The following is an 11,671-nucleotide window of genomic DNA, read 5'->3' on the forward strand; positions in this document are numbered from 1 at the left end:
GGTTGAATAATCTATTTACTTTTCATATTAATTATTAAGTCTGCCTATTCGTTGATATTATATGAGCTAAACAATCCAAAAGCTTTAGCATGTCATTTTGAAGTGACCTGCAGGTATTTGAAATAGCTGGAGGCAATTAAAAGATGTGTAGATGGGGCACTTGGGGACATGGTTTAGTGGGGGACTTGGTAGTGCTGGCTTTGTGGTTGGACTCAACGATCTTGGGTTTTTTTCCCCCAACCTTAAATGATTCTGTGATTCTACAATACTGTAAAATGAGGCCATTGAAGAAGCAGTAGACAAACCTAGTGGAATCTCTGCATTTTTTGATACTTGAAGTAGTCACAATTCATTATTGTAGACACTGCATCTGCATGGAGACAAAGATGCATCTAAATTAAACCAAGAATTTGTATAATCATCTTCAACTGACAAGATAGCATGTAAACTAAACTAAATGATGAAATGCTGATGGACCTTGTTCTTCATCTGAAATTAATTATTACAGTGGTGAAATCTGCACTGACCTGTCTGGGCAAAATAATGTAGCAATGATGTAACAAAAGGAATGAAGTAATTTGATTGCCAAGTAGTAGAAAAACCCCAGAAAATTAATTTGAGAATCATTTATATATATCTAGTGACCTAGACTTTCTTTTTTTTTAAACAAGCTTGTAAGTAGTAACTGAACTGTAGAGAAAAATGTTGAAGTAACCTCTGCATTGCTGAAATATGATGCCACAAAGAATTATTATCAGTGCAACAGTCTTAGGGTATTTTATTTGAGGTAACTTTTGCATCACTCAGAAGGGTTTCTTTTTCAATACAACACAATCTGGTTTTGAAAACAACCTGAAATACAAAATTATTTGGGGTCCATTAAGTACACATGTTGTATGTTTTCATGCTACAAGAAGCATGAAAGACAGCTGCATTCTTTACTTTTTAGCAAAGCCAGCTTTTTATCTTTTTTTAATCATTTAATTTGGAGGGGACCTCTGACTCTTTCTCTACTCTCACACATGTATCTAGCTAATTCTTGCTATGAGGAGACTTCTCTTCACACTAAAGTGCCCTGTATTCCCAGCTTACAACTGGCCCTTGAATCATCATGTCCTCATGCTGGAATCCTTCCACACAGTAATGCAACAAACTGGTGTGCATGGTTTAGGATTAGTGATAGATTTTCTCAGATTTTCTCTTTTTTCCTGAAATCACTCATAAAGCTATAGAAATTTAAGTACAAGTGAGATAAGCTCTGCATTCTAGCAGAATATATTGAAGAAAAAATCATCTAAGTTGGAGATGAAGAAACATGCTCTATAGATAACCTTACATCTAATTTGCCTTTAACAGTTATTCTATATTCATGTGAGCTACCTCCAGCAGGTCAGCTTTAGCTTTGAGGGGGCAGATACACACTCTAAGAGCTTAGCAGGAAACTGGAAGGGGGCAGAACATCCCTTTGCATCCTTTATCTTTGCTCACAGAGTTTCTGAGTGCTCATTCTCAGAACCTCCTGCAATCTCCAGTCCTGATAACTGGGTCAGGTAAAGACTCACATGCTCCTGGAATTTCACACGAGGTCACTTCAGCTTTGCAGCGAATGGATACTGAATTACTCTTCCTAAGACAAATCTGAAAGAAGCTAGAAAAACTGCCAGCAATAGGGTGAATCTGCTGACCCTCAGGAAAGGAATGGCACCTTCTTAACAGGTGACTTATACTGCAGAACTGTGTGGAAAAACACAGCAAATGGAGTAGGGAGAAAGTTTACCTTATCTTGCATTTGGCTGTGTTTGGGCCCAAAGAACTGCTCTAGATGCTGAGCTCATCCTGAACAGAGCTGTTACCCCAGCCCTAGCAATCTCTGGGGGTCTGAGGTCACAGCACCATGCCAGCCCACATCCCATTTCCACTGCCCTGCAGGAATGCCTTCGGAACCAGACCCACGAGGTTTAATACCAGTGGGTGCCAATGAAAGCAAGGGAGGCCGCCAGGTTCTCAGGGGGATAAAGCACCTCTGCTAGGAGGAAAGGCTGAGATAATTGGGATAGTTCCTGCAGAAGAGAAAGCTTTGGGGTGACCTAACTGTGCCCTTCCAGTGCCTGAAGGAAGCCTGCAAGAAAGATGAAGAGAAACAATTAACAAGGGCCTGGCGTGACAAGGCGGAATGGCTTCACACTGACTGAGAGTAGGTTTAGATGGAATATTGGGAAGAAATCATGCCCTGTGAGGGCGATGAGGCACTGGAACAGGTTGCCCAGAGCAGCCGTGGCTGCCCCTGGATCCGTGGAAGTGTCCAAGGCCAGGCTGGACGTGGCTTGAAGCAAGCTGGGATGGTGGAAGATGTCCCTGCCCATGGCAGACGGGAAAGCAGGTGATCGTTAAGGTCTCTTCCAACCCAGACCATTTTATGATCCTATGCTTCATTTGCCAGGGTATCCCTGCTTTACATACTAGCACTTGTGAGCCTTTAGATATCCAAGATAAAAAAACCCAAACCAATATTCCAGTTAGAAACTTAAGATAACACTATAATCATTGCTATTCTCTGCTATCAAATTTTCCTAGATATGTTCTGAAATTATGTTCCAGGGCTATCAGATATCACATTTTTGCCAGAGTAAGACAGTTTTCTGTATGTGTGGGTATTTTATCTGATTTGAAAGTGACACCATTCATTATTGGTAGATGATCACTTTCTACTTAAAATGCCTTTATGCTGAAATGGTCTGGACATAATGGACCCTAAATCTTTTTGATCAGTCACCAAGCTCATTGGATGTTGAATCTTAAAAAACCTCAGTAGTTTATTAATATTTCACCAGTAAAGCAGCTTTTAGGCAAAGCACATTCCTAACAAGATGTATGCTTAACGCAGTGAAACAGTTAACTACACAAAGAGTGCAAAAGGCAAACAAATATCAAGATGAATGTCATGGTTTTAGATTCAAAGTGCCTTAGTAGAAAACAATAAATTAATGAGCCTTGTGCTTCAACTGCCTAATGTGGTAATTACTGATGAGCCAAAAGGATTAAATTAGTGAGAAAAGTGCTGCTCAGGTTAACAGATATTATTGGTTTTGCTTGTATATTCAGTGATAAGCAAGGGAAGGAGAGGGAGGCTTGTCTGTTGTCTGGCCATTCATTTTAGCAGCATCAGCTGGCTTGGCTGACCGGCTCTGCCACTGCAGCCAGGCACCAGGGTGAGCTTATGGCCCAGCTCTGTCTGGGCATACCTCAAGGTCATTTTTGGATTTGTCAGTTGACATGATCCAATATCCCACTGCTTCAGTTACTTCTAAACTTCATTTCAGTTCCAGTGACACACATATCATAAAGCACCAAGTACAAGTTCAAATAGAAAATCAAATGGAGAGGTTATCAGAAGCACGTACAGGTACATGGGTATTTGTGAAATGCAATCTGGCATGAGAAGGATTATGGATGGGAGAAGGATTTTCCACGTTACACGTAAATACCATTCTCGCAACTTCTCAACCTGTGTTGTCAACTTCTTTCTACTTAAATTTCTTACAAATTAGGGAAAATTGAGGAATCAAAATCAATTAACAAAATAAAATGTTTCCTAAGGGTTCAAAGAACTTTTCAAGGTTTTGCTACTTTGCTGATTTTTTTTTTCAGCTAACAAGGTACTTAAAAACCTCAAAACATAAGAGCTCTGTAATGATAAAACTAAAACTCCTCCCATTTGGAATGTACTAGAACGAATTCAAACAACTTACCAAACATCATGTTTAACTACAGACCCAAAATGACTTTTGCTGTCAGCATGGCTTGCTGTGGCATTGAGATAAGGAGATTTCTGCGAGGCCAGCTGGCAGGTCAGCAGCAGCATTACCAACACAAATCCGAGTCCTTGGCTCCTGACCCCGTGCTGACTCCCTGGGCTGGAACTACAGACCCTTCCCCGTGCTCAGGGAGGTTCTGGGGCTGGAACTACAGACCCTTCCCCGTGCTCAGGGAGGTTCTGGGCTCCCAGGAAGCTCCTGGGCATTTACACCTTGTGATGCTGTAAATACACTCCGTTCTGTGTATTTATACAGGAAACGTGCGTGCCAGCCCAAGCCACAGCTTCCCAAGCCACTCAAAGCCATCGCCTCGTTTCTCCCGGCCGTCGCTGCCTTAAACCCCTCTGTATTGCCTTAAGCTTTCGCCCCCTGAGGACAGCCGCTACTTACCGGCTTAGGGCTGAGGGGGGGTGAGGCATCCCGGCGCTGTCCCGCCTCCTGCGAGCCTCCCCCGGCGCTGGCCCGCCCCGCGGCTGCAGTGGCTCCTCCGCGGGCGCAGGCGGCGGTGCCGTCCCGCCCGCCGCGGGAGCGCGGCTGCCCCGGCGCCCTCCGCCTCGCCAAGATGAACCCGCGGCTGCGGCACTGGCGGGAGGCGGCCACGCTGCTGCTGGCGGCGGGCACGCCGGGCCGGCCGCCGCGCTCGCCGCTCGGCCCCTTCGACTACGAGCTGCTGCTGCTGCGCCGGAGCTCCCGCAGCGGCTTCATGCCCGGCGCCCACGTGTTCCCGGGCGGGCTGGCGGAACCGGCGGATTTCTCCGCCGAGTGGCTGGGGCTGCTGCCCGCCTCGCCGCACTGCGGGCTGGGCGCCGTGAAGCCGCCGCCGCCCGGCGGCAGCCGCGCCCCGCTCTTCGCCACCGACCGGGAGAGCCTAGGCTCGCAGCTGCCGGGAGAAGTCGCCTTCCGCATCTGCGCTCTCAGGGAGACCTTCGAGGAGGCGGGGATCCTGCTGCTGGTGCCGGGGCGCGGGCCGGCCCCGCCGCTGCCCGCCGAGCGCCTGCCGCCCGCCGCCGAGCTCGGGGAGTGGCGGCGCCGGGTGCGGGAGGACGCGTCCTGCTTCCTGCGGCTGTGCCGGCACCTGGGCTGCGCGCCCAACATCTGGGCGCTGCACGAGTGGAGCAACTGGCTGACGCCCGTGGGCAGGGCCGGCCGCGGCGGCCGCCGCTATGACACGGCTTTCTACCTGTGCTGTCTGCAGGAGCGGCCGCCACACGTCTCGCAGGACGACCAGGAGGTGACAGCCGTCCTGGTAAGAGGGGCCGGGGTGCCCGGGATGCAGCACAGCCCGGCCGGGCGGGTGTTGCCACGAGAGCGGCCGCTCCTGCCCGGCTCCTGGCTCCGCCGAGACTGTGCCCTCACACTTCGAACAGGCGTAGAATCATAGAATGGTAGGGGTTGGAATGGACCTTAAAGCCCATCTAGTCCCACCCCCGCCATGGGCAGGACGCCTTCCCCCAGAACAGGTTGCTCCAAGCCCCAGTGTCCAAGCTGGCCTTGACACACTTCCAGGGATTCAGGGGCATCCACAGCTTCTCTGAGTACCCTGCCGCAGGGTCTCACCACCCTTACAGTAAAAAAATTGCCTTCTAATATCTAATCCGAAAGTCCCCTCTTTCGATTTGTACCCATTGTACTCCTTGTCCTGTCACTACAGTTCCTGACAGAGTCCCTTTCCAGCTTCCCTGCAATTCCTTTCAGATAGTGGAAGGTGCTGTGAGGTCTCCACACAGCTGTCTCTTCTCCAGATCAACCCAAGTCCTCCTTGAGACGTGAGGAAAGGGAAGGGAGCTTTTACCTGCGCTGTGCCCCTCTGCCCTGGACACCTGGAGCTGCCACCATCACCAGCGGTGCAGCCGCAGCAGTGTCAGAGAGGGTGTTTGTGAGGTCGTTGTATATGATCCGTGTCACATCAAATCCCTTTCACCGCGAATTGCTGTCTCTTTCAAACGCAGTTGACAAATTCTTTACATTAATTCCTGCACTATAGCAGGGTTGTCACACCTCCTCAGTATGCTGGGTGAGATCCATGTGGTATAACCAGGTATATTCTAGGACTGCATGAGATGCTAGTAATTTTTCTTTTGGAGCTACTTGGAATATTTTAAGTAATATGCAAACTTGTTGAAATAGTAAAATAGTATAGTAAAAATGTTGACATTTTTACTTTTTTTATCTTTTTTTTTTTTAATTGAATGTATAAAAGTAACAAACTTCATGAAGAAACTCTAAGATTAGAGCTCAAGGTCGGGTACATTAGGGTCCTTAAGTTTTTCTAGCATTCTGAAAAGTTTGATGGCAAGTTAGAGGTAGATGAGAAACCAGACAGTTCTGTAAAAGCCTACTTAAAGTTTTGGTATTACTGATGCTGCTATATTTATTTGTTTAACAAATTCTGCTACAGAAATCTAAAAGTACCTGAAACCTTACTTTCAAGAGGTCATGTTGTAATTTTGTTAATAATAGCATAAATCTACTGCAAACGATTATGCATATATTATTAAATTCACCGTGTGAGATGAAGTCACAATTACCAATAGTTTAAATATGCAGAATTATGATGAGTAGCGGGGTGTTCATGCTCTGAAAACAATGCTTCTAAGAAGCAGATGTTTAGAGGTGCTTTTAAATCTCAAAGCATCAGGGCAACCTCTGGTAATAGTGAGTTTAATGTTTTCTGTTGGTTTCAGTAAACTTTCAGTCATGCCCCTAAAACAAATGTCAGTTTTTAATCCTGGCATGTCTGTGTGTAAAATAAAAATTTATTTTTACTGGGAAAAAATGAGTAATTTTTATAGATTATGTTTTTCAGTTTTAAGAACGTCTTTGTTGTTACTTTGGTGTAGTTTATACATGGTTTTTATTGTGTTCAGAAGATAAGGTCTATTGCAAGCTCCTTTGCTGTATGGACTTCTTGCTAAATGACTTTTCAGTTTATTCAGACTTTCTGTCTGCTCCTGAAATTACTATTTCAAGACTTGTTTTCATCTTCCAGTGGTCGTCACCTCCAGAAGCCATCGAACGCTTTAAGTCTCAGGAGATCTGGTTTCCTCCACCTCAATTTTATGAATTCTGCAGGCTGTGCAACTTCTCTTCCCTCGAGGAGCTGCGGCAGTTCAGCTCTGCACGGGCTCTGGAGGGCTGTGAGCGCTGGATGCCCGTGATGCTGAGTGCTGCAGATGGATTCATCCAGCTGCTGCCCGGTAAGGACACGCTGGAGGCTTCTCCCAAATACACAGCATCTCCTGAATGCTGTGTGCTGAAGCCACATGACATAAACCATCCTTAACTGAAAGGAAAATACTCTTCTAAGTCCAGTTACTGCGTGCTGTTTCCACCTTGTTTGCTACAGTGACATGGCTGCAGCAGAGATGAGCCAGGGCATCAGACAGCACAGTTATTTCTTAGTTACTCATAATCTCCTGTCTCACCATTGTCATCATATGTGTATTTGTGAAGAAATTCCAGCAGTTCAGCTTTTTGTAACCTGAAGGATGTTTTAGAGCTCCTTCCTTTTAGTCCTTTTCAGTGGGAAGTCTCTTTTACTTCAGGTGTCACTTTGTGAGGAGAAGGGAATCAAGCACAGCTGCAGTATCACACCTCCCAGCTGCAGTGATAAGGCACTGGACTAAAACCATACACTCAGCCATCTTCCTCCTGCCCTTTCTCCCACTTAAATCTCTCTCATTTCATAATCATGTACATGCAGCATTAAGAAAAACTGTGTATACTATTTATTATTTTCTTCCTTTTTTAGTCTGTTTTTCATTATAATTTCCTTTTTTTTTCTTTTGGTCACAATTGACCTCTAGGATTTATGTATTTGGGGTTTATTATCAGTCTTGATGTAGCAAAATTATTATTATTTACTTTAACAAAATAGAACAAAATAAATTTCTTAGTCCTGTCTTTATACATGTGAAGAAGTGCTTGTCCTGTGCCCCATCTATTATATACACTCTTGTCTGCCCAGGCTGTCATTACAGCATATTAACAGCATACTGTCAGGAGCTCTGGAACATTCAACATGCACTGCAGTGTCACTGGCATACTTCAGAAATGTATGGTTCTATCTTTAAATCTGAAGATAGAGGCAGTTTACTTTTGCATTGCAAAATACATTTCCAGTGATTTACATGTCCTGATAAATTCTCAAAAATTGCCAGTATCACTCAGTGAAAAGGCTGAAAAATAAGGTTGGCTATCTATAACTAAATCTTTTTTTCTACCCCCAGGAGATGAGTTATATCCGGAAGATCCAGATTATACTGGAGAAAAGAAAATTACTATGTCAACAGATAAGAAGGTTGAAGATCTCATGAAAGAGAGTGGAATATTTCACAGGATAGTAGTAAAAGACATCAACAATCTTGCTATCTATGTTAATATTCAAGCAAAATATAAACATATAAATCCACTGATGATAAAGTGTGATAATTCAGATTACAATAGCAGATTATAATATGTCTTTGGTTTAAATCTAGAATATTTTTAATTGCATATATGCTCACTGAGGTTTTGGTGCTTTTTAACTGTTGCCAAATAGTCATGAAAATATTTCTCTGTCCTGCCAAAGCATTATGTCTCTGTGTATGTGTGCTGTCACATCTATGTGTATCTAATCTCTTGAGTCTTTAAAAACAGCAGTTGTGCCACTGTAGAGTCACAAAGGTCCTCTTCTCACTGAAAATTTACATATATATTATGTTCAGAATAAGCAGAGAAGAGTTGAAGGATTCCTTTACTATGCTTCCCAAAGTTACCCACTAGATAACTGCAGTGTGTGTATAGAAATGAATAAAATCTCCCATTACACATTTGTCGATATTTCCCACTCTATTCTCTCTTTCATTTTGGGGACAAGCAATGTATGTGTAGATACAGATATATACATAAATTAACTATAATGCACTTTTTAAAAGAATATTATAAAGTTAATTTTTATATTTGATATATTTAAATTCTTTCTACTAATGGTAATAATTCAAAACTGCAATTTTCAAAGGTAGACTTAATTTAAAAGAAAGTCTTCCATGGAATTGAGTGCATTATTTTTATCAATGTATTTTTTTATCTTCAAGTTGTAAGCAATTTAAAAAAATAAAAAATTTAATTTTTTAACTCCAAAAAGATATCAATTACTTAAGGGAATAATATTCCTCCTTGAAATACCCACTTTCACATTCTAACATCCCAATTTTTGCTTCTTAACTACTTTACTAATATAACTGAGATTTAAGAACCTCAGAGGAAAGATTGCGGCTTGATTTTTGGTTTGGATTTGTCTTTTGTGCAATAAGTGCAGTCAATAGAGCAGTTTTGTAAATTATCTGGAAGGAAAATGAATTATTTCAAATTACTCAGTAAAGTTGTTCAGAAAGCTTTGTTCCAGCTTTTGTTCTGTATTTCCATTAAAACCTGTTGCTACAATTAGATTAAATTGGTTTGTAGCATTCATTTGGATTAAAAAAATACTGAAAAAAAGGTATGTCTTTCTCTTCTCCCTCAGAACATACCCAGGCTGGTGCTGGTTTTGCAGACCTTGTTGAGGTTTGTAAACCTGTGCTGAACAATGACCATGTGAAGCAGAGCAGTGTGTATTGTGCAGTAGTACGCCTGAATATTCTGACTGGGTGTGACATTCCCTTTTCTCCAGTCACTGGAGACTTCACCTGCCTGCCCTGACTTCTCAAATGCAATGGAGAGTGCCCTAGGACCCACCCTTGCTAGTTCCCTCAGAGCCCTGGGATGCATCTCATCAAGTCCCAAGGACTTGTCTATGTTCAAGTTTCTCACATCTTGAACTTGGTTTTCTCCTACAACGAAAAGTACTTTATTTCCTCACCTTGAAGTTCAGGGACGTGGGAAATGTGGGAAGCATGACTGCTGCAAAAACTGAGCCAAAAAAAAAGTCAATGTCAAAGAAACCCTGTCAGCCCTCCATGTGGATTATCCCTGAAGTATTGGGGGTGGGGGTGTACATTTGTTTAAGTTCCAGATCCCTTGCCACATTCAGCTGCAGCTGAGCCTTAGCTCTCCTGATCCCACTCCCATACCCCCAAGCACCATCCCTATATTCTCTCCTATGGATACATATTCCTGCTTCCAGTGCCTGTGCTTTTCTTTCTTGCACTTAAGTCAGACTATAAGGGTCCTTCTCAGCTTCACTGGTCTCCTGCCTTGTCTGATTTCTTACACGTGAGAATCAAGAGTTTTTGTGTTTCAAGGAAAAGATGCTTAAAGAGCTGCCAGCTCTCTTCTCTCCTGCTCCTTTATCCTTTATCTCTGAGGGCAGTTTCCAGGAGTTCTCATCCAGTAATGCTTTGAACAAATGACAGTATGCTCTCCTAGAACCTTCACTTTATTCATCTGGACCATATCCTTTGAGATGACAAATTCAAATACGCAAAAGATTTCTTTTATTGTTCTGCCTCTTACGGTTATTCTACCAGTTTACTTTTAAGGTAGAAAGTAAGTATTATGAGAAAATATTTTTGATAAATCATTACAGCAGGATGTGGGCACAGCAGGAGCGTGGATATGGGAATGTGGGCAGGGGAGGCATGCAGGGGTGATGCCAGGCGTGTGGGAAAATGCAGAGTTTTGGCGCTTGTGTTAGTTGAGGGTTCTCCCTCTGTCTGGCTTGGGTTATGTCTTCCTGCAGAGCTAAGAACTACACCAAGGACTTACACTAAGTTATTTCAGCACTTCCACAGCGGCAGATCCCTATGGACTCTGTCCGTTTACTACTTGGTGCTACAGCTGTTTTTTTTTCTTTTTTGCTGTGGTTGTTATCCCTGCATTAGTTAAGAACTACCAGTGTTTCCGAAGAACTACCACTATTTCACCATTGTCTCTGCTACAGACACCTTAAACCTGAAATAGATTCCAAATCCCAAAGATTCATTGTAATAATTTCCCTCAAGTCCCAGTAGACTGTTCTTGATTTCAAGTTGTTTGCAGTAACAAAGGCTTTTATTCTTTTACTATGAGTTTGGTTTCCATTTTATACAAAAAGCAAGACGACGAACTTCCCTGTACTTTGTGAGATTCCCCACAACGTTCGAGGGGTTTTTCACACCCGGGAGCAGTTGGCTGTGCCATGGGCCACAACCCGCTCCTCAGGGGCCGGGCCGGGCCGGGCCGTCCTGGGCTCTGACCCGCCCCGGGGCGGCTCTGGGGGCGGCAGCGCTGGGGGCTCTGGAAGGTTCCGCGGGCAGCGCCTTCTGGAAGCTTCTGCGGGGAGCGGGCGGCACTGCGGCAGGGCGGTGCGGGGAGCTTGGAACCTGGCAGCGCTGGAGAACGAGGTCAGTGGGCTGCTTTCTGCGGGAAACAGTGTGGAGCTATGGGAGGACAGGGGGAAATGGGGACTGGGGAGAGAGAGTAAAGCGAAGCAAGTGGTTTTTCACGGCCCTGTGCCGTGCCGCTCTTCCCTCTCTCCGCGCCCCCGGGTGAACAGGGGCTAGGTGGAGCACGGCTGGGCAGGGGTAACGAGCTGTGTGTTCCGGGAGTGTCCGCACACACCATGAGGGCCGCAGAGGCTCCTTCTTCCTTCTCTCGGTCTGCCTTAATGCAGCAGGTTGGGCCAGGGTTTTAGGGACGTGCAGCATTTTTACCGGTTGAATACTCTGTAGTGGTGGGTGTGGGATTTGAGCAAGCGTTTGTTTCCCGTTCTTAACAAAGCGGGAATGTTACTTGCAGTGGGGTGGGAGAGCTGCTCCTGGGTGTGGGCGTGCTTCATCCCTGCCACGTTGATGGGCTATTTAGTTAATGAGCTGCACTCATTAACCTGAGACTTCAGCTGAAGTTACTCATGCCCCTCACGTGTTGCTGCTGAAAGAAAACTCCCCTTTAAGTGTTCA

The 11,671-nt window shown here is 44.6% G+C and overlaps 2 protein-coding genes across 2 annotated transcripts in view; one reads left to right on the forward strand and one right to left on the reverse strand.

The window, feature by feature from the left end:
* ANKRD27 (ankyrin repeat domain 27) overlaps positions 1 to 4,337 on the reverse strand; it is a 54,679-nt gene extending 50,342 nt beyond the window's left edge. Inside the window, exon 1 of the mRNA XM_041426674.1 lies at positions 4,206 to 4,337. The gene's annotated coding sequence lies outside the window, so the exon portion shown is untranslated. The remainder of the gene's footprint in view (positions 1 to 4,205) is intronic.
* Positions 4,323 to 9,242, forward strand: NUDT19 (nudix hydrolase 19). The gene is made up of 3 exons (XM_041426720.1): positions 4,323 to 5,061; positions 6,805 to 7,012; positions 8,045 to 9,242. Exons 1-3 carry the CDS (start codon positions 4,378 to 4,380, stop codon positions 8,269 to 8,271), a joined length of 1,119 nt encoding a protein of 372 aa, XP_041282654.1. The 5' UTR covers positions 4,323 to 4,377; the 3' UTR covers positions 8,272 to 9,242.
* Positions 9,243 to 11,671: the final 2,429 nt, after the last annotated feature.

This window comes from Onychostruthus taczanowskii, unplaced genomic scaffold, assembly GCF_017590055.1.
Source record: "Onychostruthus taczanowskii isolate IOZ18803 unplaced genomic scaffold, ASM1759005v1 scaffold113, whole genome shotgun sequence".
Lineage (NCBI taxonomy): Eukaryota > Metazoa > Chordata > Aves > Passeriformes > Passeridae > Onychostruthus > Onychostruthus taczanowskii.

What these genes read in the sequence shown, in the direction of transcription:
- NUDT19 (XM_041426720.1), top strand. Translation starts at nt 4,378, where the DNA reads ATGAACCCGCGGCTGCGGCACTGGCGGGAGGCGGCCACGCTGCTGCTG. An exon ending in AGGAGGTGACAGCCGTCCTG is followed by an intron (nt 5,062 to 6,804) that starts GTAAGAGGGGCC and finishes TTCATCTTCCAG; the next exon opens with TGGTCGTCACCTCCAGAAGC. An exon ending in ATTCATCCAGCTGCTGCCCG is followed by an intron (nt 7,013 to 8,044) that starts GTAAGGACACGC and finishes TTCTACCCCCAG; the next exon opens with GAGATGAGTTATATCCGGAA.